The sequence below is a fragment of the Gymnoscopelus microlampas genome, assembly GCF_963454915.1.
Source record: "Gymnoscopelus microlampas genome assembly, chromosome: 20".
Lineage (NCBI taxonomy): Eukaryota > Metazoa > Chordata > Actinopteri > Myctophiformes > Myctophidae > Gymnoscopelus > Gymnoscopelus microlampas.
Window position 1 is genome coordinate 38,746,076 of NC_139957.1, and position 20,000 is coordinate 38,766,075.

A 20,000-nucleotide genomic window follows, 5' to 3' on the forward strand; every position below is an offset into this window, starting at 1 on the left:
ACTAAAGAGCCGGAGAGACCCCTGTGACTGAACAAACGCTCTGTAGCAATGATTACTATCATAATATAGTATTTTAAAACCTTTTTAACAACAAATATGCCAAAAGATATCACTTACCCTACCTTTAAAAAAAACTAATGAAAATAAATGTTTGTTCATAGAATGTTGTGACTGTAATGTCATTTTGTTTCTTTCCCCTCTCCACAGCCACAGATCTGATCAACAATCTCCTCCAAGTAAAGATGAGGAAGCGTTACAGCGTGGACAAATCCCTCAGTCACCCTTGGTTACAGGTGAGGTGTGAAATAATTATGTTCTCTGTGTCATGTGGAAGGATTCATCATCCTATCACCTTGGTCCCTAGTTTGTTAGGAACGATTACTCTTTAGGCCTGGGTTCTTCAACTGGGGGCCTGGGACCCCTAGGGCAGTGGTTCTCAAACTTTTTCGTGCCAAGGACCCCCAAATAGACACTTATTAGACCGCGGACCCCATTTGAAAAGGTAAGCCAGGGACCCCCATAATAGAAGATCTTTACAGCTCTCTAGCAGTGATTTCAACCATTTTAATTTCAAGGACCCCCAGTTTGACATGCATTAGGGCTACGGACCATTTAATGGCATTTCTATCACTTGGACCGCAATTCATATTGTAAAATCTATGTCAATTTAACTCTGAGAGTGTACAAATGGAACCAAATGGACCCGTTAGGGTCCATTTGGTTCCATTTGTACACTCTCAGAGTTACAGAGCCATAAGGGTCCATTTGGTGCCTAATCTATCATTTAGCTGGGGACCCCCTGGAACCCCCTCAAGTACCCCTGGGGGTCCCCGGACCCCACTTTGAGAACCAATGCCCTAGGGGGTCCTCACCACTTGAACCCTAGCATCCCTATTCTGGGGGAACGTTCGCCAAAAATAGCAGATCTACAAGCTCACAGCGCTGATATAATAGTGGACTGAATTCATCCCCATGTTTGTACCGAATCTTCGGGGGAATGAGCATGACGGCAAGGCGACGTGCGGAATTAGCCGACCTACTAGCTCACAACCGACGCATCACGGAAGCGACGCATTGCGACTGCAAGCTTATAGAGAACGGGCGTAGGGAGGAGTCTAGCTACCAGTGACGTAGTTCCGGTGGCCATCTTAGTTAGGGTCGTATCAACAACAACATTGACAGTTACTCACAACGTGTCCTGAACGCACAGTCTGTGTAAAGTCTACAACACATTTATTGGTAAAGGACAGAAGATGGACCGTGCAATGCGTGACAGAGAGATACCATACAGAGAGAAGCTGAACGCGGACGCAAAGGCACGCTACCTGGAAAAAATGTCATTACATCTGTGCCCCAGATCATGTAATGACATTGTGCCCAGTCAGAGTCAAAATCATTCATTTCATAGACTGGTTCACCTGAACCGAAAATAAAATATAGTCATCTTGAGTACTGATTATTTATATATTATTATTATTAATATTATTAGAGAAGCATTATTATTATTATTATTATTATTATTATTATATTGTTCATTCATTAATCATTGAGTAGTAAGTGAAAGGAACGGGACCTGTGTTGCCAGATTTTGCGAGAGAAATAAGCAACCAGGTCTATGAAAACAAGCCAAAAAGAAGTGGCTTAGTGACATCGGCTACTTGAAAATAGCCGATCTACATTATTGTGTGCTGTCATGCTTGTTTGAGCACAGAAGCATATGTATTAGAGATTATACAAGTTAGATATAGATAGAAGAGAGATGGAAGATAATGTACACCGTCTACACTTGCTGCTTGCTGAACAACGAGCACAGGACTACAGAGTGATGTACCAGCGCGACCAGATAGATAGTATAGAGATGAAAGATCATGTACACCGTCTACACTTGCTGCTTGCTGACTACAGAGTGATGTACCAGCGCGACCAAACAACCTAAGTTTAATGGCGGCCAAAGTGGGCGGAGTTAACAGCGTCTCGAACCTGTGACATCGCTACGCCCGTTCTCTATACAGTCGGTCTGCTATTTTCTGCCTGTGCATGAATTACTCTGACCGCTTAACTCAGACGTGTCTCTCTCGCCCCTCCTCCTCGGTTCTCAGGACTACCAGACGTGGCTGGACCTCAGGGAGTTCGAGACGCGGCGGGGGGAACGCTACATCACCCACGAGAGCGACGACGCGCGCTGGGAGGAGTACGCCGACGAGCACAGCCTGCCCTACCCCAAACACTTCATCATGGCCCCCAACCTGGACGACATGGACGAGGACCCCTAGTGGTCCCACGGAGTGAGGAGGAAGTCACTCACTACGCCGCCCGTGTATCGAGGGGCTTAACAAAACGTTAACAGGGAATCTTTGTACAGTTACATGTACCTTTGCAAGCCGTCGATTTTCCCTGCGAAACTCTGTGCCGTGGAAAAACGGAAAGAGAGCGAGAGAGAGAGAGAGAGAGAGACGCCAGTTTGAAACTGAGAATCCGTCTGGTTAAACGCCTGGCAAAGGCGGCGGGACGGAAGATTTGGCAGCTCGACGGACACGCCGCCCCCCAGAGGAGGAAGGGAGGAAGGCGGGTGGACGACATGTTGGAGTGTTCTATACACTAAAAAAAAAACTCTTGGGAGAAAAAAAGGACGTTTCTTTCCTTATCTTTTTGCACCAGATGAAGACATTAAACGTGGAACTTTGTCAAAGTGTGGCTCCGTTTGATGAGAGAACTTCCATGCAAGCCAAACACACAGTACATTAAAATGAACTCGCTTTGTTTAGCTGTTTTAGTACATTATTATGAGTAATAATATTCCTCTGGTCATCACCTGAGAGAGAGAGAGAGAGAGACAGAGTGCGCTCACCCCAGGAATAAAGGGATCAACAGTGCATTATGCCATCCATTGTTATTTAACCACTTGAACCCTATAGCGTCGCTATTCTGGTGGGGGAACGTTGGGAGGAAAATAGTCGTTGAAAATTTCATTGGGCTATTCAAAAATAGCAGATCTGCAAGCTCATAGCGCGGCACTCAGTGCCGCGCTATGAGCCTGCAGATCTGCTATTTTTGAAAAATCATGAAAAGTTGTGCAAATATTTGTTTTTTTATTTTTCATTTTTTTGGCGGACATTTGTAACTCAAATCTTTGCTTCTGGGGGTTCCTGGAACTAGATATTTTACAAATGTTCACTTATAAAAAAATATATAATCCAAGATTTTGCCACGAATTTTCACGATTTTTCAAAAATAGCAGATCTGCAAGCTCATAGCGCGGCACTTGAGCTTGTATATCTGCTATTTTTGAATAGCCAAAGAAATCTAAAAATGACACACAGATGCGTTCCCCGTCTTAATTGCTTAAACTAATCAGAAATAGCAGATGTACAGCCTCGCAGGTGAGCTTGTACATCTGCTATTTTCGAATAGCCAACGTATAAAATATGGATAAAGTGGTGAAAATGATTGTGATGCTGCGCTAACACATTTTTGCTGGGGACCCCCTGGAACCCCCCCTCCGAGGACCCCCCCTGGTCAACTTAAGTATTAGTTTACTAAGTATAGAGGGTTTAAGTGGTTAAGAGTGGATGGATTCTATGACAACCATAATGTAGTTATTGTCAACGATTTCAAGATTGTTTGTGAAAACTTGTCCTTTGATGACTTGGAACTGGAACTATCATTTTTGTATGTCTGTTTTACATGTAGTTTTTTTTTGTTTTTTTGTTACTAATTATGGTAGATTTTTTTGCACTAAACTACCATTGAATATAGCAGTTTGAAGATGGGATGAACAGAAGAAGGAGCTATTCGCTGCTAACACCCTCGAGAGAAAAGTGACCAAATGACTTATCGGAAAAATATATCGGAAAAAGTTAAAGAGATTTGAGTTGAATAGAGGCCAGGAGGCCGACAACAACAAACCAGTCAATTCATGTTCAGCTAAGCTTTAGGAGTTTTTTTTTTATTATTGTGAGTTTTCTGGATTGGACCACATAATGAGCAGTTTGTGCTACAGTCAGACAAAGTTTCTTGTAAGTTTAACCGCAAACTGCACAAGCGAGAGCAGTGTTCCTGAACACTGAAACGCTGCTCTCCTGATGTTTGTGTTTTTTGGGGCCTTTTATGTGCTACTTTCACAGCAGTATTTTTTGATTTTTTTTTTTATGAATGTGACTTGTCAAACACTCCCAATTCTGGAATCCCATCCATGTCGTGTCTGTAGGGACTGTTCCCGAGTAATATCTCGTTGTCTCTGTCGGGTTGGAAACCTTGTTATGTCCAAAACTATTACTTTTTCAGGATTCAAATTCAAAAAGTAGCAAAAAGTAGGAGATCGACAAGTTCGAAACGCGAAATCTGCTACTTTTGATGATTTTGTGTGACGCTGTATGATCAATTAGGCGGTGGTGGAAAAAGTACTAAAATGTTTTACTTAAGTAAAAGTATCAATACTGCAATGTAGAAATATTTGTTACAAGTAAAGGTCCGGAATTAAAAAATGTACTTGAATAATAGAAGTACAAAAGTATTAGTATCAAAATGTACTGGAAGTACCAAAAGTAGAAAGTACTCATTATGCAGTATGTCCCAGTTTTCAAATGCATAAAATGTATACAAATCTTTTGAAAATAGCAGATCTACAAGCTCACAATGCGTCGCATCGCGAAGCATTGTGAGCTTGTAGATCGGCTATTTTCAAATGGACGAAATGTACAGGGCTGAAGTGATAATGTATGTTTTTTAATAATAATACAAATCTACAAAGTAATTCGTAAATTAAAGTTTTCAAATAATTGTAGTGGAGTAAAAGTATAATATTTGCCTCTGAGATGTAGTGGAGTAGAAGTAAAAGTATTGGAAATTGGAAATACCTCAAAATTGAACTCAAGTACAGCATTTAAATAAATGTATTTAGTTACTTTCCACGACTGCAAGTAGGGCGTTAATTTACGAAAAAACGAAAAGTTTAAATATGGAGATAAGAGGTTTATGGCCGACAGCAGCGGTCTCCTGAGGTGCAGTATTTGTTTTTTTGTTTTTGTTTTTTAGAACAAATCGTAGCTGTTGTATTTTCCTTGGAAGCCATGAGCAGCAGTGCATTTCAGTGTCTTGGTCAACAGGTCTTAATGATCCAGTGCAATGATTTCAAATCAGCCAGAAAAAGGGTGATTGTATTCATAATTGTATTCAGTTTTTTTTTAGATGGTACAAAACTGAGTGAACCTCATCCACTGCATTCTGATATCCATATCCTTTAGTTAACAATCACCCAGTGTTGAAACTAGAGATGAAACTATACATTATTTTCTCAGCAATTATTCTATTGATTTTCTGGAATCTTGAAGCGCATTTCTTTTTTTTGTATGAAATAATTGTAAATTGATTAGTCTGATCAACCACTTAAACCCTATTTTATACTTCGTCATACAACATTGTCGTGCAAAAACAGCCGATCTACAAGTTCACAACGCATCGCATTGTGATGCGTTGTGAACGTGTAGTTGTGCTATTTTGGCTCATTTTGGAGACCAAAAGAATCTTGTTTTCCCCCCAAAATCAATTATTTTATTCAAATCGATTCCTTTTTTTAAATATAATTACATATATATCTAATCGATTAAATCGATTAGTTGGATTAACTGTTGCACCCCTACACCAGATTGGAGTTCTTAATGAGTTAGAATCGTTGACAACCTAAGCATGTTTGTCAGATTTCCACAATGCTTACAGTTGTAATAATTGGAATAACTTTACATGAACAGGACCTTTTGTTAAGCAGTGGTGCAAAAAGTTTTTTTTTTACTTAAGTAAAAGTATCAATACTGCAATGTCCGGTGAAGGTATTGGCACCAAAATACACTTAAAGGACAAAAGAGTAAAAGTACTCAATATGCACAATGTCTTATTTCACAAGTTTTCAAATGTCTATTAAATGTTCTAAATTTTATAAAAGATCTTTTGAAAATAGCTGATCTACAAGCTCAGAACGCGTCGCACCGTGGCACGTTGTGAGCTTGTAGATCTGCTATTTTGCAAATAGCCGAAGTATCTATAGGGCTGAAGTGTTTAATGTGTGTTTTGTAATAATAATCAAAATCTACAAAGTAACTAAAGTATTCAAATAATTGTGGTGGAGTAAAAAGTACAATATTTGCCTCTGAGATGTAGTGGAGTAAAGTAAAAGTTGGAGTAGAAGTAAAAGTATTGACAATTTAACTCAAGTACAGTGTATTTGAGTAAATGTACTTAGTTACTTTCCACCACTGAACAAAAGGTCATTTTGTTATTAAAGAGTTAAAAAAGAAATTGAGAAATGCAGCTCTCATTGCCCTGGACCTTTTTACCTGTATTAAAGACAGACACAGTAGAGTGAAGTTAGAAGTACAACATGGTGTTTCATGTGGTATTGTTTTGTTCTTATTTAGGCTACGTGACTCTAATGGAATGGTTTTTTTTTTATGGGAGTTGTAGTTCTTTTCCATCATCGCGTCCCTTTCCTGTCTGTGTTGCCGCTGGATTGGCAGGTGTCAGTGTTTTTTTGTATATTTCAGTACATGAAATTGGAATAAAAACTCTACTTCTTATCATGATGAGCTCCTGGATTCCCCTGTGATCTTTTTATTCATTGCCCCTGCTGAGACTCAACTGTTTGACTGACTCATATAATGTTGAATTTGTGTCTGCAAGTGTAAACTTACATGCACTTAATGCACGCCTTAGCAAGTTGACTTGCTTCACGTACTAGGCTCTGTGTGTGTGTGTGTGTGTGTGTGTGTGTGTGTGTGTGTGTGTGTGTGTGTGTGTGTGTGTGTGTGTGTGTGTGTGAATATGTTCATTCTGCAACTTTATTCATTGTCACTGTCAGACTATCTACCAACATGTTATGATGATTTACTAGAGCAGGGGTTTTAACAGGGGGTCCGGGACCCCTAGGGGATACTACAGGGGGTCCGCCAAATCTTTGTGTGATATTTATTTTCTTTACCTTAACCACTTGAACCCTAGCATCCCCTTTTCTGAGGAGAACTTTAGCCAAACATAGCAGATCTACAAGCTGCTTGTAGATCGGCTATTGGTGTAGAGGGGGGGGAAAGGGCAGACTAAGTAAAAAAATAAAAATAATCTGAAACACAATTTTATACAATATAGAGGGGGTCCCTGCTTTATCTCCCTCTCAGCTAGGGGGTCCTTGGCCTGAAAAGGTTGAAGAGCCCTGTACGAGAGGTTGCATCCATTCTATGCTGTTGATGTGCTGCCATCTAGTGGTCTACTCAGGTTTACAGCAGACAGTACTGACTTAGTACTGACTTGCTCGCTCTCAAAGCCTACTTTCACTCATAGGCGGCGGGTGAGTCCGACATTTGGGAAGGCTAGTACGGGACACATGCACGCGCGCGCAGCGCGCGTGCATGTGTCCCCCCCCCCGCGCGCGCGCGAAGCGCGCGCGCGATTTTTTTCGGGTTTCCCGTGGATAAAGTTACTTTTTTGGTTACTTTATTAAGTTTATTTCGGTTATAGGGTGACAAGCAGTGCTGCGCAGCCTGCGCTGATGTGAACGCAGTAATGCACGTTATTTTCTGCTGAAGGGAGGGGGCGGAGAGGGTGCTCCTTTGATCGGCGGGTAGGCGTGATTGTCACCAGGGGGCTGCAGCGACAGCACACACAATATATAATGCTGCGCACATTTATTATATATAATTTGCTCAATTTCAAAAATTTTCCAGGATAACATTTGGGAAGGCTTAGCCTACCCTAGCCTTCATTACCCGCCGCCTATGCTTTCACTTAATGTATACGTTCATTATTATAAGGCAATGGGATTTAGATGGGACCTTAAGACAGAGTGATCACATTTTGCCGTGTAGTTAGGGCTCTTTTTTGGATTTGTTAAAGTTAATTTTGAAGTAATGTCAAACAACTACACATCCTGGTGCACTAGGTGGCGATGAGCACTTGTAAACGTTGATGGCGATCCACCGTTATTAACATACAGATGAAGACCTGTGTGTTGACGTTTTAGGTCATTCAAACATTGTGTAATGTGTGTAGTAGCATAGATATATATAAAGGCTAGATGGCTCAAGGGGGCGGCGCAAGCGTAGCTCAACCGCGGCCATCTTGCGACGGTCACTCATAACATTATGTCTATGGTGCATATACTTTGAAATAACCATAGCGTGCTCAATTTTCATCCGATTTTCAAACGGTTTGGTGTTTTGTAAACACCAAAGATGTAGTTATGATACTGCATACTTATAATTATAATCATGTTTTTTTTTTAAATACAATAATATCATAACTACATCATTGGTGTTTACAAAACACCAAACTGTTTGAAAATCGGATGAAAATTGAGCACGCTATGGTTATTTCAAAGTATATGCACCATAGACATAATGTTATGAATGACCGTCCCAAGATGGCCGCCATGTGGCGACGTCGTACTCCATTGGCCAGCAGCGCGGGTGAGTCATCTAGCCTTTATATATATCTATGTGTAGTAGTGTGTAGCTCCGTTCCGTCAGCAACTATAGGACATCCGGTTTTGGAGCTAGCAACTATAAGGTTTCCGGTTGCCGTCAAAATAAGATCACGAATGTGTAATGTTTTTAAAAGACACAAATGTATTTTAAAAATACATTTATGATGTACGTCTTTTAAATGGTGCATACTAGAACACTTCTAATTGCCAATTTTATTCTTATAGACACAAATGTATTTTAAAAATACATTTACTTTAACTGGATATTCATTTGTGTTTGTTACATATGTATTGTTTTTGAACTGTTTGTCCATTATTGTAATATTGCTGCCTCTAGGCCAGGTCACTCTTGGAAAATGATCATGATATGATATTGTTTTTTGCAGAAGCAAATAAACAGTGATAAAAGTAACAACAAAATATGCTACAAATAATAATAGTAGATCAGTGCAGGTGCGATTTAAAAAAAATAAAGCAAGGCGGGTTTATAAAGTTGATCTCACCTATTTAAAAACTAAAATACAATACAAATAAGAATGTAATCAGAAAAATAAAAGTGTGTGTGTGTGTGTGTGTGTGTGTGTGTGTGTGTGTGTGTGTGTGTGTGTTCGTGAGAACTGTTCCATAACTGAGCGCCCCTGAACTTGATAGAAAATTGATACAGACCAGAAGGACAGAATGTTGGTGAAAATTGAGAGATAATTTGTAAAAAAAAAAAAACTGGCAGGCCGTCCAGTGCGGCCAGATGTAAGAAAAGAAAGTACCGTTTTCAGACAACAGTGGACACTGGAAAGGCGCCGGCGGACGCTGCCAACACTTCTGACATACGCACGCGTGCGGGGACACCTCCCCTACAACGCCACACTCTCCGCTAAGCGGGAGAGGTGTAAAAAAAAGTGTGGCGGACCGTCCAGTGAGGTCAGAGGTCAGAAAAGTGCCGTTCTCAGACAAAAGTGGACACTGGACAGGCGCCGGCGGACACTGCCGACACTTCTGACATACGCACGCGTGCGGGGACACCTCCCCTACAACGCCACACTCTCGGATAAGCCCGAGAGGCGTAAAAAAAAATGCAAAAAAACACATCCACACCATGGTCAATATCTTCCAAATTGTCCTCTATTGTGATGCCAGCATTAAGTGATGCATCATTACATTTTACATAGAAATAAATGTACCCATGTGTTTTTGCCACTTGCAATTCATGTTGGAGGATGTTTATACTTGTACAGGCGGACGCTGCCAGCACTTCTGACATCAAACCTACCCATTGGCTTTTTGGAAGAGGACGCAAGTCCCAGGCAGTGCCACAGAATCTCATCAGGAAGTTTTAAAGCATCTTCTGTGTATACAGTCCTGTTGCGTTGACCAGTTTTTGATGGATATGTGTTGATACTCCCACCCAACAGACATGGCTATGGACAAGCCTTCTATTTCAGTTTCCCAGTTTGACATCAGTATAACATTTCAAGACCATTAATAAAGGCACACACCAACATCTCGTTCTGTGTCTCTCTCCGTTCCTGAGATAAGACGTATGTAACATTGACTGTGACCATCATTGTGCCATTTATCTAGGGCAGCCTGGAGATAATTTCTACCAAGTTCCATGAAAATCTGCCACTCTCTTCTGGAGTTATTTTCTTCTCAACAGACTCGCACACAGTAGTATTATTATTATTTGTGTTATTGTGCTTGTCATAATTAGAAACAACTAGACCATACCCGGTCGGCGCAGCCGTGGGGGGATATACGCACATGATCTGGCAACCCGGGAGGCAGTTTGTCCCATAGCTGGGCAGCCGCAGCTATGGGACGACATTCTTTGACACAAAAACGCTAATAAGAAGCTGAGATTTGATGAAATTGAAAAACGGGCTTCACAGTTAAGTTCAGATGGTAATGGTCAATGGCTGTGTGCAAAATCAGAGCAATTGGTCCAGCCAGTGGGGAGAACCGGGTAGCTTCACCACCACCACCACTACAAACGCACGCACAGAGGTTACTAGAATTATTACTACTAGACCATACCCGGTCGGCGCAGCGCATCCGTGGGGGGATATGCGCACATGATCTGGCAACCCGGGAGGCAGTTTGTCCCATAGCTGGGCAGCCGCAGCTATGGGACGACATTCTTTGACACAAAAACGCTAATAAGAAGCTGAGATTTGATGAAATTGAAAAACGGGCTTCACAGTCAAGTTCAGATGGTAATGGTCAATGGCTGTGTGCAAAATCAGAGCAATTGGTCCAGCCAGCGGGGAGAACCGGGTAGCTTCACCACCACCACCACTACAAACGCACGCACAGAGGTTACTAGAATTATAGTAGGATTATAGTAGGATAGAATTATAGAATTATAGTAGGATAGTAGGATAGTAGGATTGCTGGCTGTAGGCTATTAAACGCTGACACAAGTAACAGTCTTTCTCACTAAGAGTCAAATAAAGTCAAAGGACGGTGATAGGTATTAGGCCTACTATATATAAACTAATGTGAGAACTGCAGTATATTTGACACAAACCCAGTTTGACTCCAGTATACAACACTATCATTTCACGTTGAAATAAGAGTATACGTTTTGTAAGTGACTATAGCAGAACCCCACAATTTTTAACATTCACAATTATAAAGAATATAAATAATGAATGAAAATAAACTTTTAAGTGCATACTTTTAATGGCATGTCTATTACATCATGTGTACCTACCAGCTTAATATCAGGCAATGGATGTGGAGCCATTTCAAAATGTGAGACATTTTCAAAGAGAACTCTGGAACTAATCTGAACAAGAATCAAGAGGGATTTATTTGTCACTTACTCAAGTAGTAGTGAAATGTTGAGACCTGTTTCTACAGAGACTGTGCTAACACAACCAAACAAAATACATCAGTAACAAGTAACAATACTGATGTAATGAAGTAGAAATAAAAATATAGATAACACAAATAAAATGAAAGTACAGATGGAATGGCAGGTATGATAAACCTTGTGCGTATGTCACAAGTGCCACGGCAAATAGCTGTCTCGTGTCCAGCGTCCAATTTGTAAGCACTGAAAATGGCCTTTTTCTGACCCCTGACCTCACTGGACGGCCCGCCACTTTTCAAAATACACCTGTTTGGCTTAGCGGGGAATGTGGCGTTGTAGGGGAGGTGTCCCCACACGCGTGCGTATGTCAGAAGTGTCGGCAGTGTCCGCCGGCGCCTGTCCAGTGTCCACTTTTGTCTGAGAACGGCACTTTTCTTACCTCTGACCTCACTGGACGGTCCGCCACACTTATTTTTACACCTCTCGGGCTTATCCGAGAGTGTGGCGTTGTAGGGGAGGTGTCCCCGCACGCGTGCGTATGTCAGAAGTGCCGGCAGTGTCCGCCGGCGCCTGTCCAGTGTCCACTATTGTCTGAGAACGGCACTTTTCTGACCTTTTCTGACCATTTATCCATTTAGATAAATTATTAATGTTTAAAAAAACGTTTTTGTTACACAGAAACATAATATGTGTTGTATAGCTTCGTTTAAATGCTTAATTTGTAGTTTTAATGTGCAAATTAACCGTTTTTCTACTTTATTTTCATTTTTAGAGGATACTCTTATTCTGAAGAGATCATCCACCGGAAGTCTTATAGTTGCTCCGTTATAGTTGCTGACGGAACACAGCTGTCTTCTTGCACTGAGGCAAACGGGCTGTGGTGTAATAATAAAGTAACATTTATAAGAACATTTACTCAAGTATTGTACTCAAGTATAATTTTTAGGTATTTTTTACTTGACGGGAGTATTCCCAATTTGCAGTACTTTTAGGGACTTATATTTTTATAGAACTTGGTGAATGTGACCTTTCCTTGTCCAATACTCCTTGGTTTCCCACGTGGAATGAGATCACGTGACAACGTTACAGCAACATTGGTGACCTAATGAATGTTGGGACTTCGGGGGTCGTTGGTTTCTAAGCAACATAACATGATCATTTGATGTGCAAATACATGGATTGATTGCACACTTTGTACACCTAATATGCCTGTAAACATTGTCATTATTGACAACTTAATGTTAATAACTAGGCTACTTGTCAGATGTCAGAATCAATCAACATATTTGGTGGAATCTTTAGGTAGTTACTACTGTATGAATATGCAAAACATGACGGATGCAACCTCAGACAAAAAAAGCAAGAGAAAAAGGTGGGTCTTTAAATCTGTTTTAAAATAGTCTGTGGTTGTTCGACATGATGACAATGTTGAACAACAGGAAACCATTTCAGAGCCTTTTGTCCAGTGGTCACGTGTTGTGTTGGTCACAGCAGGTATCCAATTAAGTCTTTTATTCTTTGGTGGAAAAACATCAAAAGAAATAACAAGTTGGTCATTTTCCTTAAATAGATAACACAGCTTTAGCCAGTGTCCGCAGATGATTGTGTGGATTCGATGAGTCTTCACACTCCATTTGAATGTACTTTGTATCCACTCAGACAGTGTAATTAACATTATTGACTCATACCACACTACAGCCACACACTTCTTTGTAAGTAACTGTCTGAGTGGATACAAATGTAACCAAATGGACCCGAACGGGTCCATTTGGTTACATTTGTATCCACTCAGACAGTTAAATGAACCCTATTGACTCATGATACCACAGCCACACACCTCTGACGTAGCCATACACACACACAGAATAAATATTGAGAGCAGTGGTAGCCTTCACTCCTCCTGCTCATGTGTTTATTCACATGATCAGCAGAGACTGAGCCTCCAGGAATGCTGAGGAGAGGAACCGTTATTAACAGCCGTCGACCACCAGCGATCACCATCATCATGCATTTGTTTTATATCTTCATCTTCCTCTGTGCGACTTCCTTCGATTCTATCAATGGAGTTCCATGGACACTGGAGAAGGTAAGGGGGAAATAATGAAGTGTGTGTGTGTGTGTGTGTGTGTGTGTGTGTGTGTGTGTGTGTGTGTGTGTGTGTGTGTGTGTGTGTGTGTGTGTGAGTGTGTGGGGGGGGGTTCATTAAAACAAATTACCATTCCTGTTGTCATAGTTTCTTATTCAGGCATTTTTCATAAAGCTGCATGCACAATAGAAACAGATTTTTTTTTATCACCGTGTAATTTTTTTCCATTCTCATTGCATAATATTGAAGGCTACTTTTGCAATACTGGGGTTTTTGCCATCATAATTTAAGTTTTCATCTTATGATGTGTTAGTTTTTTATTGCAACTTTGTACGATTCATAAATATTTTTCATTATTTAATGTGACAAAAATCACACAATTATTGAGGTGACATATTCATAGAGCATGTGTATTCATAGAGTCAAAACATTTTCTGTATAGGGAATAAAGTCTATACTCAATGCTTCCATGGAGCAATAACTTCAGATCACACATCTCAAGGAAATAATGGTAATAATAATAACTTTATTTATACAGCACCTTTCTAAACAGACGTCACAAAGTGCTGCACAGAGGAGTTACACATTAAAACAAAAGCAAGGAAAACTAAATGCAAATAGAAAATTAACAACTTAGATATCTCACGGCTAAAACTGATACAGAAATTCAACATGAAAAGAGGGGAATTAGGCTGTATAGGAAAAGAAAAGGGAGGTTGTATATACATGGACGGGTGCTTTACAAGAATGCCTTTCTGAACATAAACCTAACCCGCTTAAAAATAATAATAATTTAAATATTTGCACAAATGTTAATGATTTTTCAAAAATAGCAGATCTACAAGCTCATAGAGCATTAGCTTGTATACCTTCAATACGATACGATACGATAATACTTTATTGTCAGTTTGCACTGAAATTTGTCTTGCGACCCAGAAACAGCCATGTATGCAACATATAACAGTACACACATTTGACATGACACAAGAAAACAACAAAATACAAATACATACATAAAGACATGCAAAGACAAGAGCAATGTCCACCACTCAGCCTACCCCTGGCTTCAATGTTTTAATAGCCAAAGAAATGTAAAATGCACACGAGATGCGTTCCCCGGATTGAATGGGTCAAAGTATATGACAGTATCGTCTTGTCGAATACACTTGGGCTGGGCATTCCAGATTTATGGAGGTGCACCACAATATTGTGCACCACACGGCCTATATTGTATAATTCTTGTGAAATGCAGCGTGACTGCTTGATGGCGCATGGTTCTTATCCATGCATTTCATCCCCTCTCCTCCTCTTGTCTGGTTGCTATGGCAGCGCGGTCATTAAAGTGGGAACCCCATGTCTTCACTCACTGAGCCCCATGCATCTCCTGGGACTGATGCACCTCTCTGGAGTCACGTCTCACCAAATAACCCATAATTATACGTTAGGCCTACAATATTGCAACTCTGTAATTGCAGGGCTGACTGTCCATGGCATAACAACTATAACAAGAGGTTGTTTTGTGTACCGGAACACATCCGTGACTCAGGGGGGATTGAACAGAGCAAAAGATATTTGTCATCGTTTACTGGTAATGAAGCTCTGACCTTTATCAGCCTTGAATATATATAGCCTGTGGACACACATTTCATAATAACCCAGATGCACTGCCCATTTATACCACACGGCCAGTGAAGAATGTACAATGAAATCCACTGTTAATTTATACCCTGAGAATGTAAATTTGTTTATATTCTCAGGGTAAAATGAACGAACACACTATGCTGTGATTGATTCAATCCAAGCCTCTGTAGAGAGAGGGGAGGGCCATACTGTGTACATACCAAGACTTTGATGACTATATGTTCTCATAGTAGTCTCTCTCTCTCTCTCTCTCTCTCTCTCTCTCTCTCTCTCTCTCTCTCTCTCTCTCTCTCTCTCTCTCTCTCTCTCTCTCTCTCTCTCTATCTCTCTATCTCTCTCTCTCTCTCTCTCTCTCTCTCTCAACTCTGTGATCAGTCTGTGTTACCACGACAACCAGGGCTCTCTGTGTTAGGGGGCTGCTGTAGCACAGGTGAACTTTGAGACCAAACGAAAACGATCTGTGGAAAATAATCAATTGTGTTTGTTTCTGTGGCTGGCTGTCTGTCTGTGTGTTGTTTAGTATACCAGGTATTGTGTATTTTATCATTCATCAAACTGATATGGTATACAGGCTGAGGACAAGGATGGCATGAGACAAAGCAGTTCAATCAATATCTTCATTTTGGTGTCACAGTCACAGTCTCTGCCTCGCTGAATGTCTTCGTGTTTGTGGGAATCTGAGAATGCTTCATGCTCACAGCCACCCTTCCAAAGGGCTGCTGCAACTAATTAAATGTTTTTTTTTATATATTACGTAATAAAGTACATAATTATACACGCAACAAAGACAAGTATTCACGTTTTGGTGAAGTTATAAACAGCACATATTAGAAACTTTGTCACGAAACATTACTAAACTGATCAATTTATTACTAACATTTCGTTCATTTTCTGTTAGCAATTAATCAATTATCCAATTAATCGTTCAACACCTATAAAAGTCTAATTTCAGAGCTTTCTACCAGCACTTTATTCACTGGATCTCCACCATCCTACTAAATTAGGCATCTGATTTTTCCAAAGCCGATAAAATCATGACACATTCACTGTCGTGGCTCAGCTGATTGCGTCTTGTGTCTCTCTGTCTGAAGAGGTGTTTGATTACATTCCACTGTTGTCATGATCAGTCTTATCAGCTTCATTCTTTCACCAAAGTCAATGGTTTCCAAACTGGGGATCGGGACCCAAGGGGGTCCCCAAATCATTTTGAAGGGGTCCCCAGATGATTTCCTCAATGTGCAGCATTGTTTTCTTACTCAACAGTAAACAAACCAACACACACTATAAGTGTATACAGGGTATCTGCACATTTCTAAAGTGACAATTTAAGGACTTTTAAGACCTTTTTAATAGGCCTATCTCTAAAATGGAAACAGATTACTAATAATAAGACCATTACTATGTAAAAAGTAACCAACAAACTATACTATATAAAAACGGTGAAACTGTCCAAATAAACAAATATTGCTTAAGAACGAGACAAAAATTGTAAAAAATAGCTGCTCTATACAAGCTCACAACGCCTCGCATTGCCAGGCATTGTGAGCTTGTAGTTTGGCTTTTTTCACAATGTGATTATTCTGGGGGGTCACGGCCTGAAAAGTTTGGGAACGTGTACTATCTCATCATCTTGCAACGCTTTTTGCAATTCTCTCGGAGGACATTAATATCACATGATGATACGATCAAAACATATTGTTGTCCAGATAATTGTTGATGCTCATTATTTTGCCACTGCCATAATAACAGTGCTCAGACGGTGTAAACCCACATTGTTTGTTGTTACTGTATCGGAATCATAAATCACATGGATAATGAATAGACCTTAGGGGTTTTATTATGTTGTAGGATGGTCAGCTAATATGAAAGCAACCACTGTTTTGTATTATCTCAGCACAAAGCCAGTGGTTGCACCATGCAGGAATCTTCCTCTGGAGTGTTGGTCGTGTTCAGTGCATCATGAAAGGATTGCCATAGCCTTTAGAAGCCAGTGGTCAGTAACTGTACACTGCAACTGTGCCTAAAGACGAATCCACAGAGTGCTGCGGTGTCAAGACCCCTGCTGCGGTGTGCATTCTGACACTGCAGTTATGATTGCGCCAGGGGAGCGCTCTGTGGATTTGTCTATAGGCTAGGATTAGAATATTCTGGATGCTGTGTAATAACAACACCTGGCCTTAACAACAACGATATGCACTTTACAATTGAATTTACACAATCCATTTGCACAATTTGTACTATATATGCATACTGAATGCCTTACTGTGGAAGAACAGAGTAATATCTATTACTATGTCTTATCCTAATACATAGTTCCTCTCTCTCTCTCTCTCTCTCTCTCTCATATAGGCCTACTGTACATACAGTATATAATATCAGTAATATAATTGTAGCCTATGTTAAAAAGTTCAACTGACTTGTGCGCCAATGTCCTAGTGGTTAAGGCGCATACCACACATATAGGCTTGATGCAGCCTGACAGCAAGTCGCAGGTTCGATTCCTGAGCCGTAAGACCTTTGCTGCATGTCACTCCTCTTTTCCTGTCACTCTCCCCTGTACTACAAATAAAGACAGAAAAGCTCAAAAATATATCATAAATAAAAGAAAGTTCAACTGACTGCATGTTTTACAACTATTATCTTCACCTTAATAACAAAATGTTTGGAAAGGTTCAACCGTACTTCCAGCTGTGATTATTATAACTGTGTGTATTTTGATGTGAAATGAATACTGCTTCTCATTTCTGTTTTTGTATTTATTTAAATGTCATGTCTTGTCTTTGTTGTCAGAACCAGCACAATGCTGTCACCCTGACACCCGGGGAGATCCGCATCACACTGTCACACACAGACACGGACCAGATGTGGCAGAGGGACCTGAAGCCACTGCTGGTGACCCGCTACCCTGGTACCCCGGGCAGCATCGCTGTACAGGAGGTTAGTGCTGTATAGGAACAACGTTATTATAGTCAACTTCAACTTAGTCTAAAGCTGCACTGTGTAATGTAACTTTCCTCTTCTACCCCGGATTTGAACCCGGTTTCCTGTGCAAGTGAGAATATTTACCATTGAGCTAATAGAGGCTGCCTGTTTTCTCAGGGGATGAATTGAATCTTGACCATCAGGTCAAAATTTGTGTCAGATCCTGACATCACCTTTGACACGATCTAAATGCCTCAATAGAAGAGCAGGGAGACAAAATACAACCACCCCAATTGTATAAGTTATATTGTATTAACATACTCTACCATGCAGATTGATTGGACAAATTTACATATTATTCAGTAAAAAAAAGTTACGTAGTGCCGCTTTAAACAATGAAAATAGAAACCTTTTGAGGTGCCGGCAGCGGATGCAAAACTGAGAGAAGATCAAAGCAGTCACACTCATAGCTTCAGTACCAGAGACTTACTTTATTGACCACTAGAGATGTTAAAAACACAAAGCCAACGTTTGGGCAGGCATGCATGCCTTCCTCAGGGTCATCCTGAGGAAGGCAGCCTGCCTGCCTGCCGAAGATGAAGATATGAGTGTGTGGCTTCTTTGATCTTCTCTCTAACAATGAAAATACACTGAAACGAGAAAAGCCACACTAATTCAAACTAAGCTGCATTGAACAAAATATTGAAAAACTATTAAACAAAAAAAATACAAGATAAATAACTCTAGGAAAAGTATAGCCTATATACTGTATATGTACATATAAATTAAAGTATTGGTATAAATTAAGCATTATATATGCACATGTATGTGTGAGATAGTAGGAGTATAGTGTTGTTTCATCTACTACCAATAAAAGCAGGGCTACTACTGTGGTCATCCATGAATGATGCACTGTACTGCCTCCTATGGGTCACTAAGTGACAGGAAACAATGCAATTACCATTGGGCAGAATGTCTGTAGAATACAACGCTGTGGTCTTGTGTCCTTTATGATGATGTTGTTGGCTTTAGATGTCATTTTTCAAATGACTCGGACTCTCCTTTAAGCCTATCCAAATTACAGTTACAATTTATAATGCTGTGCTTTAACACACTTGCATTGCTGCTGTCACTTCATACTAAGTCACAATCATTTTTAACCACTTAGCTTTGGCTATTCAAAAATAGCAGATATACAAGCTCATAGCGCCGCACCGAGTGCCGCGCTATGAGCTTGTAGATCTGCTATTTTTGAAAAACCTTGACCTTGGCACAAGCAGTGAAATGTAGAAAATCTCCCATGTTCTGCTCAGAACGGTGTCATGCTCAGCTCAGGCTCAAACCGTATACAGCCATCTGTATACAGAATATACAGTAAATGAGTGTTGAGAGAACACACCCCTGGGGACTGGGGTGCACCTGCAGATGAAGACTCATTCCCCCTCCTCCCCCGCTGGGTGCTGCTGTTAGAAAGGAAGTCCTGGATCCGAGCAGCTAAACTAGAGTCAAAACCAAAGCAGTTAGTGGTCAGTTTATCCACTAAAGCCTCAGTTATACTTGGTTGTGTGCCGGTTTCGTGTTCAGTAAATAGCAGATCTACAAGCTCACAACGTGTCACGAATGTGACGCATTGTGAACTTGTAGATCTGCTATTTACTGCATGCAATACCAGCGTGCACCTAAGCATAAATCAGGCTTAACAGGTGGTGGTTCAATTGTGTCGAGAGAGCTGAATGAAAAATCAACAAACAGCAGCTTGGCTTGAGTTTTATTGCCCTCTGGGTGTTTGAATAAAATATCAAGCAAGGTTCTGGCAGTATAGAGACCTGTACACCCCGCCCGGCCAGATATGCAAACTGTAACGGATCAAGAAGGTGTTGCAGGTTTTTATCCAGAAGTTCCTGTTTTATAAGTTTGTCAGAGGTATTTATGATCAGGGAGGTCAGGGCAATGGGCCCTGCAGTCCTTCAGAGTGGTTTGGGTGGTTGTATCTGTGTGTGTGTGCATGCATGCATGCTTTTGAACGTTTTTGAATATCGCCTCTGTCGGGTGGAAACCTCATATGTCCAAAA

General features: G+C 40.6%; 2 protein-coding genes across 5 annotated transcripts in view; both read left to right on the forward strand.

Annotated features, from left to right (window-relative positions):
- prkd3 (protein kinase D3) overlaps window positions 1-6,579 on the forward strand; it is a 111,169-nt gene extending 104,590 nt beyond the window's left edge. For all 4 annotated transcript variants that reach the window (XM_084045678.1, XM_084045679.1, XM_084045676.1 and 1 more), the window contains exons 18-19: window positions 208-293; window positions 2,100-6,579. In XM_084045678.1, coding sequence (XP_083901804.1) covers window positions 208-293; window positions 2,100-2,273 — 260 coding nt within the window. In that variant the 3' untranslated portion in view covers window positions 2,274-6,579. The remainder of the gene's footprint in view (window positions 1-207; window positions 294-2,099) is intronic.
- Window positions 6,580-13,161: 6,582 nt separating this feature from the next.
- qpct (glutaminyl-peptide cyclotransferase) overlaps window positions 13,162-20,000 on the forward strand; it is a 13,657-nt gene continuing 6,818 nt past the window's right edge. The window contains exons 1-2 of the mRNA XM_084045686.1: window positions 13,162-13,365; window positions 17,797-17,943. Coding sequence (XP_083901812.1) covers window positions 13,228-13,365; window positions 17,797-17,943 — 285 coding nt within the window. The 5' untranslated portion in view covers window positions 13,162-13,227. The remainder of the gene's footprint in view (window positions 13,366-17,796; window positions 17,944-20,000) is intronic.